This window comes from Castor canadensis, chromosome 10 (assembly GCF_047511655.1).
Source record: "Castor canadensis chromosome 10, mCasCan1.hap1v2, whole genome shotgun sequence".
Classification (NCBI taxonomy): domain Eukaryota; kingdom Metazoa; phylum Chordata; class Mammalia; order Rodentia; family Castoridae; genus Castor; species Castor canadensis.
In genome coordinates this window covers 129605416-129624816 of record NC_133395.1, presented here as the reverse complement: position 1 = coordinate 129624816, position 19401 = coordinate 129605416, and the positions used below count along the sequence as shown (strand labels likewise).

The 19401-nt window shown below is 41.6% G+C and overlaps 1 protein-coding gene across 1 annotated transcript in view; it reads left to right on the top strand.

Annotated features, from left to right (window-relative positions):
- Rybp (RING1 and YY1 binding protein) overlaps window positions 1–18951 on the top strand; it is a 69940-nt gene extending 50989 nt beyond the window's left edge. Inside the window, exons 3-5 of the mRNA XM_020168315.2 lie at window positions 14370–14546; window positions 14633–14731; window positions 15066–18951. Of these exons, the coding sequence (XP_020023904.1) occupies window positions 14370–14546; window positions 14633–14731; window positions 15066–15318 (529 nt within the window). The 3' untranslated portion in view covers window positions 15319–18951. The remainder of the gene's footprint in view (window positions 1–14369; window positions 14547–14632; window positions 14732–15065) is intronic.
- The last annotated feature ends 450 nt before the right edge of the window (window positions 18952–19401 follow it).

Genomic DNA, 19401 nt, shown 5'->3' with positions numbered 1-19401 from the left:
TCTTTCATATTTATGTACATGGTATACTAAGGTTTATCTTGCCAACCTCGACTTTTGTTTTGGGGTTTTTTTTTTTTTTTTAATGGCTTTTTTTTCTTTTTCTTTTTTCAGGGCTTCATCACTTGCAAAGCAGGCGCTCTACCACTTGAGTTACCCCTCATTCTCTTCTTTCTGAGTCCTGAAATTTCAATTAAGACATTAAGAGATTATCTAGGCATAGATAGTCAGCAGGTTTTTGGCTTGTTTATTTTTAACTTTTTTTTTATTGGATTTAATTGAAACAGAAAAGTAACAGTCTCCCAGCTTATCACCTGGCTTTGACAGTTATATTGGCGGTATTCTTTATCTTCAGGCTCATTGTTTCTATGAAGCCATCTATTTATTGTACTTGTGTAAAGTGATTCCTACTCAAAAAGTTGACATAGCATCATTAGTCATCAAATTCAAAGCCACATTGAGATGCTGTGGAGGACAGAGAGCCACAGGAATGCTCATACTATGAAGTTCAGTATGGACTTGCCAAGAGAATTGAAAACACAACACATTTCCACACAAACATTTATACTCAAATGTTCATCTGCACTTTATCATGGTAGCTGAGAAGTTGGAAAGTACAAAATACCAATAGGAGACTGCATAGAGAAAACACTCAACATGGATAAATCTCAGAAATGCTAGTATCAGTGAAAGTAGCCATACACGAGAAGACAAGTATGTAGTAGATAATTCCACGTGTGATGCCGGAGAAAAGGTAAACTGAATCCATGGGGACAGAAATCAGATTAGTGACCTCATGAGCCATATACTTAAAAGTTAGCATGGTAGTACACATCTGTAGTCACATCTACTCAGCTGAGGCCAGCTGAGTTCTTGACCCAGGAGTTTAAAACCAACCTGAAAACATAATGAGACTTAAAAGCAAAAGGAACTATGTACATCTTACTGGTTACCAACTGTACCTCATTAAAATGTTTATCACAGACCAGAATTGGCCAGGTCAAGCAAACTGCAGGACCTGCTGTTCTTAGCCTGCTTTTTTGTTGATTTTCTTTGAGTGGCAGCTGTTTGGGTGCCCCTCTGAGCAAGGAGGGAGTAATCCCAGAGCTGTGGAGAGGCTCAAAGTGTGGAATCTCCCTTTTGCTTTCCTCTGTCATAGACTTGTTTGCTTTTCTTGGGAACATGAATTCGGCCTCGGTTCTTGTACTCTTATTCCTGGGCAAAACAGCTCCAGTTCTTCCTGAGTCTGAAGTCTTTTGCTCATTCTAGCCCCAGAATTCCAGAAAACTATTTTATATTTTAGAGGACAGCTTGTCTAGCTGGAATCTATCCTTAATTCTCTTGACATTTTTACTTTTGGCCACATAATTGTTTGATGACCAAGTACATCTTTAGAACACAGCAGTTTCCCATTGGGAGAGGCATTTGATTAGTAATGTTAATTGGTTTGAAACTTAGGAAATGCACCCATGACATCTGGAGCCCCAAGTTGCGTAGGCACCTGCCTACTTCTGGTAATGGCTATGCTGTCCAGAATGTTAGGTTGAGATAGAGTGCAATGATTTTATCACCTTGTACCAATGACTGCTTCAACAGTCCAAGGCCCTGAAAGACTGAGAGGCTTTGGCAGATCGGAAAAAATGAAAATAGCAGGCTGTGATGTGAGGACCTGCATGGGACTCAGAAACAGAAAAGGGCTGAGTGAGAAAACCATCAAGACTCTAGGATGGCCACACATAGGGTTTTAGCAGTTCTGTACAGGCATTAAAATGGTCTGGTTTTGTACTATTGTTTATATAGATGCTAACATAAGGGAAACTGGGAGAGGGTTATATGTGAACTTCGTGCTGTTTTGTGATTTTTCTGGAAGTCTAAAATTAGTCAAAGCATTTAAAATTTCTACTTCCGAAAGAGCGTAGGGCAGGGCAGGGCAGGGGTGGGGGGGGGGCGGGCATCTTAATGTTGTCTTTACAAATTTGTGGGTTAAATTTTCAGCAAATTGTTAAAGTGCACTGGCAGCAACTTAGATGGGAAAAGTCCTTTTTGGTCAGACATTTCAGTCATTTGTAGACTGTAGAGAATCCTGATCTTGTTAGACACTTTCACAAGGAATGAAAATTGGATTGTTTGATGCCAAAGGCAGGTACTTAATTTGAACTGGATACCAAATTGAAAAGTTCTTGTATCTGGATAATTACACCCATGCGGATACTCTCATGTATGCACTGTAAGATTCGTCCAGCTTATCCAAGTATCCCTTTTATAAGCTAAGGATTTAGACAGTGTGTGTAATTGGAGATCTTGCCTGGTGGTATGGGAATCCCACTTGATGCCATGGTACGTACTTTGTGATAATGTGGTTTCTCTAAAGTTAAGTAAGCATTCTTCTTGTTAATTATGCCATACTTTGGGGACTCAGTTTTTACTGTACCCAGCGATCTTTTTTTCTTTTTTTTACTTTGGTAGAGAAATAAAAGAGACCAAGAGCATTCCTGAAAGACTTAGACTTAAGCTCCCAAGCATTGTGTCCTAGTTCCTTAGCCCTACACCCTCGAAGCTGCAAGCACTGTGAATAGATGGTAAGGACTTGTGCCATTGATGCCTGTGTTGTTGTGAGTTTGAGTTGTGAGGCAGAAGGGAAGGTGACTGGTTACAGGGCGTTCGTGTCACCTAGTGAAGGAGTTCCATGAGAAGCAGATCAGAAGGATGACAAGATTCTAAGGACTGCTCTCAGTTGTCTTTGTAGCTTGATACAATTGACCATTCTTTCCTGTGATTTTTTTTTTTTTTTGCCTGTACTGTTGAACTCAGTGCACTGTCCTTTTTGCCCAGCTTTTCCCATTGCAATAGAGGTCTCAACCTTTTTTTTTTGTCTGAGCTTGCCTGGACCATGGTCCTCCCAATCACAGCCTCTCACGCAGCTTGGGATAGCACGTACACACTGTGCCCTTTTCTTTTCAAAATGGTGTCCCACTGGGTCCCAGTGGCTTATGCCTGTAATCCTACCTACTTAGGAGATTAGGAGAAATACGGTTTAAGGCCATCCTGGCAAATAATTCACCAATCATAATGGACTAGAGATGTGGTTTAAGCGGTAGAGCACCTGCTTTGCAAGCATAGAGCCCAAAGTTCAAACACACCCCTCCCCAGTCCTTCAAAAATAAATAAAAATGGTGTCCCGTTCTCCTCCTTCCCTCTCTTTCACCAGTTCAAAAAGTTTTGAGGATTCTGAGAGATGGTGTGTAGAACACTCAGCACTTCACAGTGCCTCCACAAGCATTTACCTACTAATTTTCTTTATCTCTGGTACAAACATTGGTGTTCATTGAGAACCTATTATGTCCCAGGCTTTTTGCTAGGGAATGACAGTATAAAAGATCAGTCCCTAAAGAGCTCTGATCTGAGGCCCAGACACACAGTTAACTACAGCACTCTAGTGCAGTGTGTGCTCCATGCTGACGCAGCATCTGCTGTCTACACCACGTTCTAGAGAGCATAGATTCTTGGAGCCAGCATTAACGGAGCTACTGACAGGAAACAAGTTGTTTTGAAGCAAGTTGGGGTGGGCAGAATGAACACTGAAATGATCAGTACTGCCTTAGAAATGCTCATAACCTAGCAGAGAGCAACACAAATAGAGCGATAAATTCTAATGTAAAATATGAAGTAGGAAATGTATGTCAGGGTGGTTTGGAAACCCAACCCTGGCCACAGATTGTTACTTGCCAGGAGAGATAAGGAAAGAAGGGCACTGAGCTGGGTCTTGGAGGAGGAGTGGGGTTTGGTGGTGAAGCACAGAGAAGACCATTTCAAAAGCTAAGGGGCGGCAGAGAAGCAAACACATCAAGTGGTACAAAGTGCCTTCTGGAAAGTGCTAGTGTCACAGCCGCCCGGGGCAGTGAATGTGGAGGGCTGTGGGGACACAGTTGGGAAGAACCTGAGATGTTCATCTAGGAAGTAAAGATTTCATTCTGTAAGCAGCAGCTTGTGAGTGAGCAAGGATATAAGCAGAGAAATAGGCAATTAATTACATTTTCTTCTAGCCAGAGGTGACGCACATGGGGAGAGCACGTGTCGGGAAGAGTGTTAGGTTCTGGACGGGTGGAGGGAAAATGTGGCTAGGTCTCCTTTGCGTGTGAGGAACGAGAAAGGGGTGGGGGAGTTAGGATACTGGGGCATGAACATACAGTCACGTGTTCCATGCCGAAAATCTTAGATAGCACCTATTCTGAAATACCTACTTAGGGTCATTTCACCACACTTCTTGCTAAAACAGCTCTTTTGCCACTTTTCCTTAGGCAAGAAAAATACTCACGGGCAGGGGCTATTCAGAATTAACTTCACATAGAAATATTTGTTACTGTAATATCTTAAATCCTGATGGTGATCTAGTACAGTCTAGCTAGATAAAGTAAGTGGTGTGCATCTGCAATCTTAGCACTCAGGGACTGAGGCAGGAGGATCATGAGTTCCAGGCTGACAGAGTGGCTCAAGTGATAGAGCGACTTGTCTAGCAAGCATGAGGCCTGAGTTCAAACCCCAGTACCACCAAAGGAAAGAAAATGTGGGGGTGGGGAGAAAGGAATGGAGTACAATCCAGGAAGAGTTGGCTATCAAAGTTTTCTGGTAAATGTTAGCTTTAGGCAGAGCGGATATTGGTAGTGCATGGCTCGTTCTAGGACTAAAGTAGAGTATATTGTCGGCATGTTAGGGTGTGATGTAATGCCATTGACCGTGTGCTCAGTATTACGCCAGTTCTGCTTATTCTGAGAAACGTTTCATCCATGTGGAATAAATCTAATTCAACATTTAATGCAAAGATTATTGTTTGACTTGGCATGTGAGTTCCCGTCTTCCACCTGGCCACATTGCTACCCTGTCTCCCAGCAAAAGCAAACTGTAGTTACTGAGTTGAAGGAATTCTCAGGCTCTGTGCTGGTGTATCTAGCTGATAGATACCAGTAATTTCAGAATTCTCACCTTCATTCCCATCTAACTTTTCAGGCATTTGAAATAATAAAGATATACCTTAAGATTATCTTACCTTTACTGGAAATAAAGACCATGCTTGCTTGGTGCCGGTGGCTCATGCCTGTAATCTTAGCTACTTGGGAGGCTGAGAACAGAAGGATTGCAGTTCGAGGACAGCCTGGACAAACAGTTACTGAGACCCCTATATCCAAACTAACCAGAGCATAATGGGCTAGAGGTGTGGCTCAAGTGGTAGAGTGCCTGCTTTGCAAGTGCGAAGCCCTATTCAAACCCCAGTCCCACAAAAAAAAAAAAAAGACCGTGATTAACAAGAAATGTCTGAAGGCTAAATGATGCTAATTGTCAGAGTTGGAATTATATAGAGACTATCAATGGTCTAATCTGAAGGACCTGCCTAATGTGAAAAGAGTGAAGCATGGCCACACACACAGCTTAAATACAAGGATAACACAGTATTGTTATATTCAGTGTTCTTAGGACTAGTCCTATGTGTGATCACTTGCATGACTCCTCTCCCCCCCTACAACATACCACCACCACCAAATTGGAATGATTAACACATTGCTGGGCTGCTTCCCTTATTTGCAAAAATTCTTGTTCTCTTGCTCTGCATTTTGTTAAGGTTAGGGAACAGAACAGTAGCACTGTCCAGAGACTTTTTTGGCTATCACATCTTGAGCTGATACTTACTGCTGGAATGTAGTGGGCTGGTAAGCATCCTATAGTGCGTGGCACAGCATCCACACAAGGAATTCCGAGACCCACATCATAGTGCTGAGGCTGCAGTGCTGCACTACATGGTGAGGTGGAACACATTGCCTAGTAGTATTGATCTGCAAGACAGTTGTAATTACCAGTGAGTTAGAAAACCCACTACAACACGAGCAACTGATCCTGAATTAACCCCTTTCTCACAGCTGTTTCTTTCTAGTGCAGAAGGTTTTTGTTTCTCTTCTTGAAATTAGATTTCTGGTTCAGCCCTTAATTGAACAGATAGGGAAACCATTACCTGAGGAGGGCAGTTGACCTTTGTTAGATCTTGAATTTCTTTGAATTGCATGAATCAAAGAATTTGCATAATAGCTTTTCTTTGTTCGTTTGAAGAATTTCAGATTCATTTCTGTTCTTAGTGCCTACTGTGTGTTAGGAACTGCAGCTTCAAAATGGTTACTACATACCCTTTAAATGGGTTCTCTGACAGCATGGAGTTATTTGCAGAGCAGATTGAATTGCTTTAACTTATTTATTAGAGGAAGACTTGATCTGTCACGTTTATTTACATCTAAAACTAGTTTTCTTAGAGATGTGAGGTTTGTAGAATTCATTTTGGTCGTTGACATGGTTTATAAGATAATGTGTATCTTTCGAGGGAAGATGTCTCTTGTCATGTCTAAGTCACTGTAAACTAACAGGGTATAGTTTGTAGAATGTTTGTATTGTGATGTTTGTATTTGGCTGTTAAAGAAGTTAAATAAGTTACAAAAAGCATAAAATGCAAACTTGCCTGCACCTCAGGAACAGTTACTTTATTTTTTTATTACAAATTTTTATTAAATACTCATTATATTTGGGAAGGGGGTTCGTAGTGACATTTCTGATTAGACTTATGTTGTACATTATTACATTGCCCCCTCCCCAAAGAACGAGTACTTTATTGACTTGTCTTCATTAACTCTTGAATACAAGTGTCTGAGCTAAAGGAAATTTAGCAATCACTTACTCTAATCGTTTTGTCAATGAGGGAAACTAAAGTTTGGAGAATTAGGGTTCCAAAATAAATGCGGAAAGGAAGGAGGGCTTAGACATTTCACCTGTATCCCCAGCTTCTATGATAGGGAAGGCTCCATATAATACAAAAGACCCTTACCAGAGATCTAGGCCACTGAAATCTAATCAACCCATTGGGATATGAGCATATGTCATGTGCAGAAAATGGTAGATGGGCAGACACCAGGAAAAGTCTGTCTAATGAACTTGAAAACTTAGCCAAAATGCCAGAGGCGACACTGAGGTGGGGATGAGAAGCTGGCACCAGCAGTCAGGACAAAAGAAGTCCCTTACTCTAGAGTACTTTATGTTGACACTATGGAATGGAACTGTCAAAAAGAAAACCTAGCCATTTCAGAGCAATGTAGGAAATGGTTTCTTTCCATGGGTTTGCTTTTTGGGGTAGTGCTCAGTAAGAACTACAGGGCATATTTATTATAGGACATTTAATTCAAATATTGGAGTGACCACAATACATTTCTGGCTTACAGGTACCACAGGGGAGAGGAAATGGAAGAATGCCAGATTCAATATCTGTGGTTGAAATGCTTAAGCTCACTTTTGGAAGGTTGCACTGGTGTTTAATAAGCTCAGAGTTTGTTTTCGAAGTGTTCCCCTTAACCTGCGTATGAGTGATGCTGCTTTTCTGAGTCACTGTACAAGTTACCTTCTCCACTTCCTTGCCTATGGTGCAGCACACTTGGGGATGAGGTGTTTGGTCAGAGCATCCCTCAGTGTCTCTCAGAATTTTAAGGACCCCAAGGAGCTCTTATTTCTCTTGGTTATACCTATAGGGACTTTCCATATCAGAAATTAAAACTGAGAAATGTTTACAGCAGGATATACAAGATGTTAGCAGTGACATTGATAACACGTCAGGCAGTCTTTAGAAAGCTCCATTATAAACTCACAAAAGTGAAAAGACAAGGAATTTCAGAATTATTATGGAAATAGTTTTGGCTTTGTAGACCTTCCTGAAAGGGTTTTGGTCCAGGAGTTTCTGGATCAATCCCTTAAGAACCCCTGTGCTAAGATACTTGTCTATGGCTGGCCATCAGATTGGTTTATAAAATAATAAGTGCTTTGTTTCCAAGAATATAAACCACTTGTAGCTCTTTTTATTTATTGAATATTTGTTCCTGAGTGGCAGTAGAGTTAAAGTGCTTTCACTTTCTCGTGCTTACACACTAAGTGTTTTCAGGACTTAAGAGACACTGGAATATTCAGAATGACCATTTCAGTCTTGACCATTAATCTGTTAGGGATGCTTGTGATTTCTAGTGAGGCAGGTGTGCCTGGCCAAGCTGTATCCATTGAGTCTGTAAGACTGTATATATTGTACAGTTGAAATCTGGTGGCCTCTCCTGAAGACATTCTTTTTTTTAAAAGAGATACCTGAAAACCATAATTTTCTCTGCAATGTGGAGGAAAACTGGCATTTGTGTTTTGAGGCTCCTTAGTGCTGTTTGTTGTTTGGACAGCAGAGTTAGCTTTAGATGTAGCACGCCAGGGATTTATGTCTCCATTTCCCAGGGCAGGCTTCTTTGATAGGTACATCTTTCCATTTGCCTCCCAGTTCCTGAGGACCCTGCATCTGAAAAAGTAGTGCTTTGGAACATATTTTCACTGGGAATTATTTTGCTGCATATCTTCATGTGTTGTGACAGGAGCTAAGTGAACTTTACCTTACTTCACCTTGACTTCAGCCCAGTTAATTTAGGTGTGGCTCCATTCTTTCAAGTGATTTACCTCAGTAGCAGGGCCTGAGTAGTCAAAGACTGTTTTCACTCTAAAGACCAAACTGTTTATTCTTGCACACTGTACTTTCTCTGCATTACCTGGGACGAGGACAGAAGACAACATACTTGGGAGAAAGAAGATGATCTGGGCCTTTTAATTTGATAGCTGGAGTAAGATTTGGGGAAAATATGTAGCTTCTACTACAGAGCAGTCAGGGCTGTGTGCTGGTGGAAAAGCACTAACACAATGTAATAGTAATGAGAGCCAGGTGGCTTAGTGTTTGGTGGATGGTGCTGCTGTGATGGACAAACTCATGCTTACTCCAGAGGTAATACGGGAATTATCTGAAAGTGTATTTGCAGTTCGGTTGTTTGCAATTTAGAAGACATTTTGTTACACAGACCAGGCCAAAGATCAGAGTTATTTAGCTTCAGTATGGCTTTAACAAGGCACTTAAAAAAAAAAATTGTGTGCAGTTTATAAAAACGCATCTGTGCGCTTGCTCTACCCAGCACTCTAAGGTTGTAGTGTACTGCCATTCCCATTTTGGTTAGAACATTTTTGTTGGCAGGTGTTTCTAAATAATGGCTGTACATAATACTTCCATATGTTCCAGCCAGGATATACATATTTTGGGGAGCATCAGTAATTGGGGAGTTTGTTTTGGTTTTTGGCACCACTGGGCTTTGAACTCAGGGCCACACACTTGCTAGTCAGACACTGTACCACTTGTGCTATTCTGCCAACCATGGTAGCCAACCAGGTGTACATGTGTAAGAGAAATACAGAGAAGACAGGTCAGATGGAGAGGCTCTTTTGAATTATAGTACCATAGTGTGACTGTCAAAGAATTCAGGGGCTAGAGGTGTGGCTCAAGCAGTAGAGCGCCTCCTTTGCAAGCATGAAGCCCTAAGTTCAAACCCCAGTCTCACCAAAAAGAAAGAGTCCAGGTGAGGAGTACTTCCAGTGTTGCTCGTTGTTACTCAGTGTGACTGAGGGGAAAGAGTGATTTGGGAATGTGAAGCAGTACGCATAAAACTCAGGGACAATCGAGTTGATTTGGATATTTTAGAGGTTGTAAGGAACTAGGTTCCTTTCTTTTGAGGTGATGGGTCATCTGATTCCAGAGCTTTCGGGATATCTTAACTGAATGGGACACAAAAAGGAATACGATTCATTTAAGATTCTTGCGGTTCATTGCCTGAATCACAGAAGATGACTTTGTTCTTCCTTTGCTCTTATAGTACAAAGCTGTAGAGAGGTACTTAAGAAATGAGCTGTAAGATCTCAGGTTCCCCAGAGTATACAAAAGAAAAGAACAAGGAACAGATGGGTGTGTGAGGGGAGTGCCTCCTACAAAGTGTTTCCCCCAAAGTAGAATAAATAACATTGGCGCAATCCAAAGAGGGTTTTGTTTTTGCGGCACTGGGGTTTGAACTCAAGGCCTCACACTTGCTAGACAGGCACTCGACCACTGAGCCACTCCACCAGCTCTTTTCTTTGTGTTGGGTATTTTCGAGATAGGGTCTCAAACTATTCGCCTAGGCTGATCTTGAACTTCGATCCTCCTGATCTTTGCCTCCTGAGTAACTAGGTTAGATCCTTACCGTGATGGTTAACATTCCTGATCACTTCTAAAATATTTGAAGAAGATACAGGAAATTTGTTTGATACCATACTCCTGTGGGAAACGTGGCATTCTGTAATTATATAGCTCTGGTCAAGTAGTTTGGGGGGTTGATTGGGGAGGGGTGGTATATGGTTGGTTGTTTTTAATGTGATGCTTGAATACCAAAAGCTCTAAATCACATGCTTTGACTTGAGACTTCTCAATGTATTGTGAAGGCTGTTAAGTGCTTCAAGTTTAAAGTTTGTTGGGAATCTTAGATACTCAGACTTGCAGTTTGAGATTGAAGAATTTACTCTAGGACATGTTGCATTCTGCCTGTTTAAATAAGAGCAGCTCACAGTATGTTGTATGTCCCTTAGAAGGCTTCGTTAAGCATTGTAAATTTGTGGGAAGTGAGTATTTCTCACTGATCAGAAGGGCAATGGAAAACATTCCTGCTAACTCCCCATACCCTTTTCTCTTCCATTAAAGACAACCAACTAGTCCTCTTCTTTCCTGCCTGTGGGCTGCATAGTGAGGTGTGTAGCTAAACTGGGTTGACCTGAGTTTTTCATCCCTAGTACCTTATACACACACACCACCACCACCACCTCCACCTCCACTCCCACCCCACCCGAGTCTTCAAAGATATGAAGACCAGTTTAAGAAACCTTCAAAGAGGAGCCTCCCGGCTGTGCCACATAAGGGTGAGCCTTGAGCAGGCTTCTTTATTATTCTGATTCTTAGTTTTCTTAATTTGTAAAGTGGCGACAACAATTTCTTCTCAAGGTGGCGTTGGGCTAGATCACTCTATGGAGTACCTGTCCACTGATGGCTTTGAGATGGGTCTGTCTTCTGCTTCAAGCAGTATGTGTGGCCTCTCAGTGGAGGCTAGTCATGTCTACAACCTGTACAGCCTGGAGAGGACAGGTGGTACATGCACCACAGTGATTTTCACAGGGAGTTAACTGGCTGCCCTTTTACTTTTTTTTCTTCTTCCAAAAAGGTGAGTTTCCTTAGCTCATGAAATTGCTTCCTGACACCAGAAACACTGTGACACTGTTAAGATCTAGTTTGTAAAAACACAATTGTACTGATTAAAGTAAGAAATGGTCACATGCCAGGAGCCAGTGGCTCACGCCTGTAATCCTAGCTGATCAAGAGGATCGAGGTTCAAGGTCAGCCTGGGCAAACAGTTCTGGGAGACCCTATCTGGAAAAAACTCATCACAAAAAAAGACTGGTGGAGTGGCTCAAGTTGTAGGCCCTGAGTTTAAACCTAAACCATGGTACTGGGGGGAAAAAATAAACAGGCCACCTGCTGTTGAAGGGTTTTTGATGGGGAAGGGAGGAGTGTGATGGCTTACAATTTAGTCATCACTTAGGGACATCCGTACAACAGAGCATAGCAGTACTTTTAAAACAACATATTCATGGAATTTTGACTTCTTGTATAATGGAGGGAGGAACACTTCACAACTCTGTCAAACGTTGTTTTTGGGGCAAAGGAGATATTTGCATGGATGTGCTCAAAAGTGCATATTAAGAGTTACCACTTTTTACATGTGTAGGTTTTGCCCTGTAGATAATGTGTCCTATTGAGCATACTTGCTGATGTGTTGGATGGCCACCACTGGCAGAAACATTTGATCAGACAACTTACCTTTGACTGCAACCTGTGGTAGCTTTGTAAGCTGTCCTTGTCAGGAATGACCCATTCTGGATAAGGAAGAGCCCCAAACTGGGAGCTGCTGCTGTTAGGCACATAACACATAGGCCATTAAGGGTAATTTGTAAGATAGAGCAGCTCCCTTTTGTCTCTGTCCACCTCTGGCTCTCCCTTCCATGAGACCATCAGAGCATGCTGTGCACTAAAGTCCACATCTCTTCTGATCTCCATCTCTTCTCCAGTTTCTCATTTCCAAATTCTGCCTGCATTTGCCACCCTAGCTCTGTCTTATCAGTACCTTCCTAGGAAGAAAACAGGTAAGAGAGAACCTCCTCAGATTGACGTCTTCCAAGTAAAAATGTCAAGTTACCTAGTATCCCTCTCATCTCTGTAGAAAGTGCTCCTTCCTTTCCCCAGGATGTTCCTTGATTGTGTTCTTTCTCTCCTGCCCCCTGAGTTCAGCCTTCTCAAAGCTTGTTTACCCTTCTCACAGTGACTAGAACCCTCCCTTTCTCCACAGTACCACAGTTTCCAAAACAAGCTACTGTTGGTATGGTACCTCTGTGCCGTTCCCAACAGTCTTCAGTCCCTTCATTTTTGCTACCCTCGTCCTGTAAGACCAGATCCCCTAAAAGTTATCAGTGGCTTCTTGATCACCAGAGCATAAACCTTCTCCTCAGTCTACATCCTCCTTTGTCTTTCTCTGTAATGTTCATTTAACTACTCATTTTACTGAGTGCCTGGCAGTGTACTGAGTGCCATGATTACAAAGATGAGCGTGTGGTCCTTGCCATTGAGAAGTACAGGGTAACATGGTAAGTAGAATTGTAAAACTTAGCCGTGTGGCCTGGAGTGAGGCAGGCCTTCAAACTCAGATGGGTGGGCCTGGCACCTGTGCTGGGCATTCTTGGGGCCAGTCTCTTATATACTAACTCTGACTACATTACTTCTTACTAACATCTGAGTGTCGGTTAGAGTATAGCAGTTTGCTTTAATTCTTCATACTGCTTGGTAATCCCTGTACACAGCTCATTTGCTTGTATTCCTGATGGATCTTTATGAAATTACAGTGTTTCATAGTGGTCATTTACTATTTTGTGTTGACATGATGAGCCATATTTCCTCTTTGCAGTGTGGTAGAGTAGCGCTGCTTCCTTTCTAGAAACTGAAAAGACAATACCTTTCACACAGAGCTGAGGCGCTCTGGGCCAAGGCCTTAGGCTCAGTTTATTCCCTCTTCTCCATGGTTCTCCCATTGATGAGTCAGACCTACTCTGTTCAGTTCTTTTTCTCTGGTCAGCTCATCCATCCTGGGGAATGAAGAGGGAAGAATTCAGGGTAAACATTGCATTGTGGCACTAGTTGCTCCACCTCAGTAAGGACCTGCGTGGATATTTATTTCCCATTTTGTGCTTGGAGAGCCTATCCTATTGCAAATGTCTAGATGGGGTAGCTTTGAAAATTAGTATTACAGCAGTGCTATTGTCCGAGGTTCCACTTTAAGTTACCCACAGTCAGCCATGGTAAAAAAAAAAATATTTAAGTGGAAAATTGCAGAAATAAGCAATTCAAGAGTTTTAAATTGTGCACTTTTTTGAGTAGTGGATGAAAGTCTGCAACCTCTCATTTCGTCCTGACCTGGGCACAAATCATCCCTTTGTCCAGCATTCCCACACAATATGAGCTACTTGACCTGTAATCGCATAGGAGCTGACCCAGTGCCAGATCTGGCACAGTTGCAGTGCTTTTGTTCAGGTTCTGTACTATCCTTGGTTCCACCTGTGTACTGGGGGTTCTGGAGGGGCTACTGTCCATAGAAGCCATGCATAAGCACCCCCCTTCCCCTTTTCAGTTGATCTGTGAATGATTGTGTATTGTGAAAGGGCACCACTTAGGATCTGTGCACAATAGTGCTAAGAGCCAGTGTCAGTTAGAGATTGGCGCAGGCATAATGGTTGGTGGCACTGTGACTGTATCACTTGTCTAAGGTTTTTCAGTGACTCTCAGTCTTCACCCCCTTGGGAGCTAGTGTGAATCTCAGTTACCTTTTATTGCTCTATGTGTGTCGTCTGTGCCAATCACAGAGCTGCAGGGGAGCAGATTGAGTCGGAATAATTAGATTGAGGAGTGAATGTCACACTTCTAATTTCATTTTCTTTTCAAGGGATTACCAGTGTCCATTTAATAAAATGAGATTAACCCTCTGCAGCAGAAGTATTTGAAAGCTGTCAGTAAAATCTTGACAGCTCAAAAGAAGTGTTCTCAGCGTTCCTACAAATTCTGTCGTGTTTGATGGCCGTACGGGGCAGCCCGGGTTTGTGTTAGCACTAGTGAGGAAGGAAAGATTCTGTGGACCTGTCTGTACAACATTGAAATAACACACAAGTAACGCTGTGTAATTTAGTTTTGAATTCCGAGGATGAGTAGAGTGCTTCCTTAGCATGTGCAAGGCTGTGGATTTCATGTCCAGCACAACACCAAAAAAAAGTATGTGTATATATGCACACATTATCACAGTAAATCGCCTAAGACATTAAGAGATCAAATAAAATGTTGGTAAAGCAGCTAATGATGTATCTTTTGTTGAACATCTCAGGAAACCTCGGATCAATTCTCAGCTGGTGGCACAGCAGGTGGCACAGCAGTACGCCACGCCACCGCCCCCTAAGAAGGAGAAGAAGGAGAGAGCTGAGAAACAAGACAGAGAGAAACCGGAGAAGGACAAGGAAATCAGTCCTAGTGTTACCAAGAAAAATACCAACAAGAAAACAAAGTAAGTTCCTGAGCAGCTAAGCACAGTGTATTGCTTTGCATGGGAATCAGATTTTAAGTGGATTTTTTTGTATTCCCCCTCTTTAGACCAAAGTCTGATATTCTAAAAGATCCTCCTAGCGAAGCTAACAGTATACAGTCTGCAAATGCTACAACAAAGACCAGTGAGACGAATCACACCTCAAGGTACCTGAGAACTAGAATGGAATACTAAATGCTGTTCTAAGTTGCCTAACATAATCGGGAGCACAGGGCCACTGCATTCCTGTGGATTTGAGGCTGAGGGAGGTGGAGGGAAGAGCTAGGGCTGTGGCTGCTGTTGTTTTCTCATTGTGGCCAAATTCTGCCACGGTCCATTTGCATCATTGCCGAAGTTGCTCGGCCCACTTTGTAGGCAGCTATGTGTGGATGGAAAGGGATTGAGGTTCATGAATGTGCCACTCAGGACCACAGTGTCATGAAGTTTGGTGTGTATTGATGGTATTGCTTACTTAATTTGCTGTCTTCCTCAATGTTTCAGGCCCCGGCTGAAAAACGTGGACAGGAGCACCGCACAGCAGTTGGCAGTAACAGTGGGCAATGTCACAGTCATTATCACAGACTTTAAGGAAAAGACTCGCTCCTCCTCAACATCTTCGTCCACAGTGACCTCCAGTGCAGGGTCAGAACAGCAGAACCAGAGCAGCTCGGGGTCAGAGAGCACAGACAAGGGCTCCTCCCGGTCCTCCACGCCAAAGGGCGACATGTCAGCAGTAAATGATGAATCTTTCTGAAATTGCACATGGAATTGTGAAAACTATGAATCAGGGTATGAAATTCAAATTCTCCATCTGCCCATGCTGCTCACTCCCTGGAGAGTCTCCTGTGGACGTCGACCTTAGTGATGATGCCAGGATGGTTTCTGCTTGTCGTGGGCATCTGGCCACCAAGGAATTTCGCACCCTGACAATTACTCTTGACACTTTTATGTATTCCATTGTTTTATATGATTTTCCTAACAATCATTTATAATTGGATGTGCTCCTGAATCTACTTTTTATATAAAAAAGAAATCTGCTGTGCACAATTTTCCATGTACATTACAACTGGTTTTTTGTTTTGTTGGGGGTTGGGAGGGGAGGGAACTTTTATTTATTGTGTTCACAAACTCCATCTTTTCAGCATATCCTCTTGAGTTTAGTTCTTTCTTCCAGTTATACTATGTACTATCAGTTTTGATATAACTATATATATAAATATAAAATTATATATAAAGGGTTATTTGAAACCAATCCATGGCAACGCTGGTACTTGATACACTGTGAAGTGAATACAACATTGAACAGTTACAGATCTGGGACAGTCCCTTCTATGAAAGTGCTGAAATTGAGTTAAAATCAGTCTTACATGAAGTATGTTCCAACCCATGTGGGAACTGACTCTCTCATCTGTCTAAAGAGTACTGGACAATATAAAAATATATATTTTTTAAACAATGTGATCTCAAATTTAAAGACTGCTCTAGATAGCCCGTATTTGCAATGGGATAACTGACAAATCACAAGTGGTTTAGTTGGGGAGGGCTTTGATCATTCAGAAGTAACTAAACTAGCTCCAGAATGCCAAGTATTTGTGTAAATTACGGTTACATGTTAACATTGCTGTTCTTACATAAGCACTCATGAAAATATGATGTTCTGTAACTCGAATTCCATCCATTTTCCAGACCTCTACTCTTGTCTGAGGTAAATCTAGAAATTCTCTCTGAGTTGTAGGGTTGAAACAATCTAAAACTGCATTTTTGGTCCATACTATCCCTTGTTTTTGACTTTCCACAGGACATTGCAATGGTAGTTTTTGTAATTGGAATTTGTTTGCTTCATGTCTGTCAGTTGTGAGAATTCTCCATTTTTCTTTCTTAATACCTGCTCTGGTTCATTTTAGCAAAGGTTTCAACCACACATCCTATCCCGACATGGAGCTCTTCAGTGCTTGGAGACTTTCTCAGTTCCTTGCTGTGGGAAAAGACACCAATGGTGAATGGCCAAGTTTCGGGGAAGCTCGTACTTTACTAGGAGAGCGGACGTGATCTTTGTCTTCCTCGACAGACAGCTTGAGAAAACTGAAAACCACAGACCACTAATACGATTTCACCCTTCCTCCTTTTAAAGTTTGCTTTGCTTTTATTTCACTTTGGGGTCTCTTTTTCTCTTTGACTTTCACCTTCATACCCACTGAGTTTATAGAACTTCACGGTCATTTCAAGCATAAGAACTTGACGCTAACCTTCCTTTAGTTGATCATACTTTAAGGACCCACAGGAGGGCAGATAATGCAGTGAAGCACCATGTTTTGGTGTTAAGAACCTGGTTTGTTCAGTAACTAGTTTCTGTCTGTGGAGGCAACAAGTTAAAAACAATTAACAGCTTGAATTGAGTAGCCAATAGGAAAGGTTCCTTTCACATTTACATTAAAACTATTCTACAGTCACCAATGTACCATACTTTAAATTCTGTTCTCAAAGGTATAGACAACAAAGCAGTGCCATTCGTTGCTGTGATCCTATTCTCAAATGCATGGACAATGTTCCCCTCTTTTTAAAATAATGCTTGTATCTGGGATTCAAGCTGTGCTTATCTTTTTAAATACCTTTTTAAAGTATTTATTAATGAACCAAAGGAAATTAGATGCTTTCTATAAGCATCAGAATATATAATACATAGTGATTTGACTATGAATTTTAAATCCACATTTTAATATTAGTGGGGTATTGCAAAGACATTCCTTCTAAAGTTTTAATATTCCTTTATTAAGGGTCTCAGGGAGGGTAAATTAGTCAGCCATATTTATTTTCCAGAGGTGTAAGGAATTGCTAAGTTTTTTAATTAACTTTTTTAAAAAAAAAAAATTTAAATGCCACCAAACTCCTGTGGGTTGCACTGCTATTCGAACCAGTAAGTGTTGGTATGCACTTTGTTCAGAAACACTGTACTTTCTCAAAATTAGTTTCATGTAAAGTGATTGGACCCCCTAGATTAGTGGAAAAGGCTGATGAACCAGCTACTCAGGCTGCTAATTCATTCATTGCCAGGGTCTCAGTATTTCAGTTTTGCCTCCGTGATAATTCAAGAATGGGGAGAGGGAAAAGGAAGGAGAGGATTGCTTTAGAACAAGTGGGATGAATTTGCCCTTTGAGCAGAAACTGCAGGTAACAGCGGGTTTTTTGCGCAATCACATGTTACAGGACCAGCCCTTTAGCTGTGTTGTTTGTTCCGTAGGATAGAGAAGTGGTAGGTACTTCAGGCTTTTGATCTCCGCAATCGGTGGCACCTCTGGGCCTGGATTCTGGAAATGGAATTCCTCCAACTTCCTGCATTTGCAGTTTGCCCTACAATTCGTAGGCAGTGCGTAAAAACACTAGTGTAGCTTATAAATAATATATATATATGAAAAGAGGACCAGAAATACTTGGTATTCAGTGGCACAGAACAGATTAAGAAACAAAAACCAAAAGCACAGTGTTACGCTTGCAAGTTTCCATTTGTTTTCTCACGATCTTTGACGCTCGTGTGCGCATGCACACACAGCTTACCTGGCTTGCTCTGCTTGACTCGCAGTTGGAAAAAAAAGGTAAAGACATGTTGACACCCACAAAATATTTTACTCAAAACCTTTATTTCAAATCTGAATATTTAAAAACATTGGCAGAAGCTTCTGTGAGTTTAGTTCCACTATGACGTTTCACCTGCCTTATCAAGACCATTCTCAGTCTACTATTTTAAGCTACCATATCTTAAATTATTGAAAATTTATTAATTGCTGAATATATAATAACCTTTGCTTGTATGTAACCGAAAATGGTTTAAGAGCCAACATTTAGAGTTTGACATTGGAGCTGAACAGTTTTTAATGCGCAAGCAGTTCTGTTCTTGTGTATGACTTGTAACCTTAATTTACTGTGTAAAGATGGTTACATTATTTCCTTAGCTTTGTTTGTTGGAGACAAATAGAGAATGCTTGTTAAGTATGTCAAAACATAATCTTATCTTGTGAATTTTTGTTAATGTATTATACGAGCTCTATTTTCCATTTGCCCAGAAAGACAGCTTGTATAACGCTTTTGGAAGTTTCTGCTCAGTAACGTCTTTAGCGCTGACGGTCTGTTAGGTCTGTTTTCTCTTCATGCTAAAGTGTCAGTTGGTGGTTTTGTGAACTGGTCAGAAATTCACAGGTCTTTAATGTTTTGGGGGAAATTTATATTGGACACTGCTCTTTGTCTAGCAAATAAAAGATGTTAATATATTCCTGTTACTGGCATGTGCACGACTATGTTATTAGAAGCCACTTTATCATTTCCTGCTTTAAATAGAAATGTCTATTTATGAATTCTGCTTGTAGTTTTTTCACAAATAAAATAGTAAAATTTACATTGGAAATCTTTATTTTTGTGTTATGTAGCGTTTAGCCCTGAGGAAAAGAGTTACTTTTTGAGCCTAGATTTTTTTCCAGTGTGAATCGGCAGCTGTTACGTGTTTTAGAGCTCATGAGTTGCTCATCAAAAACTGAAGTTGCTCTGCGTGTCTTCGTATGTGCCCCACAGATGTCGCGGAATGGCTGACACGGGGAAGAAGATGGACTACAGCCCCTCAGCACGCCTTTGAGATAGTGGTAGTGCCTCAAAGGCCAGAAGTGGAGCTGCTGCCTTCAGTGTTTGGAAACCCTCTGGGACCCCTGCTTTTGGCTGACAGCAGCCAGCTGATACCTGGCCCCAAACCACCCAAACAGGCTGCTGCTGGTGCCACACCGCTACTTGTGTCCTTTGCTGCACTTGAGGATTCATCCCCACTGGCTTTTTTGTCCCAACCCTGCACCTGAGC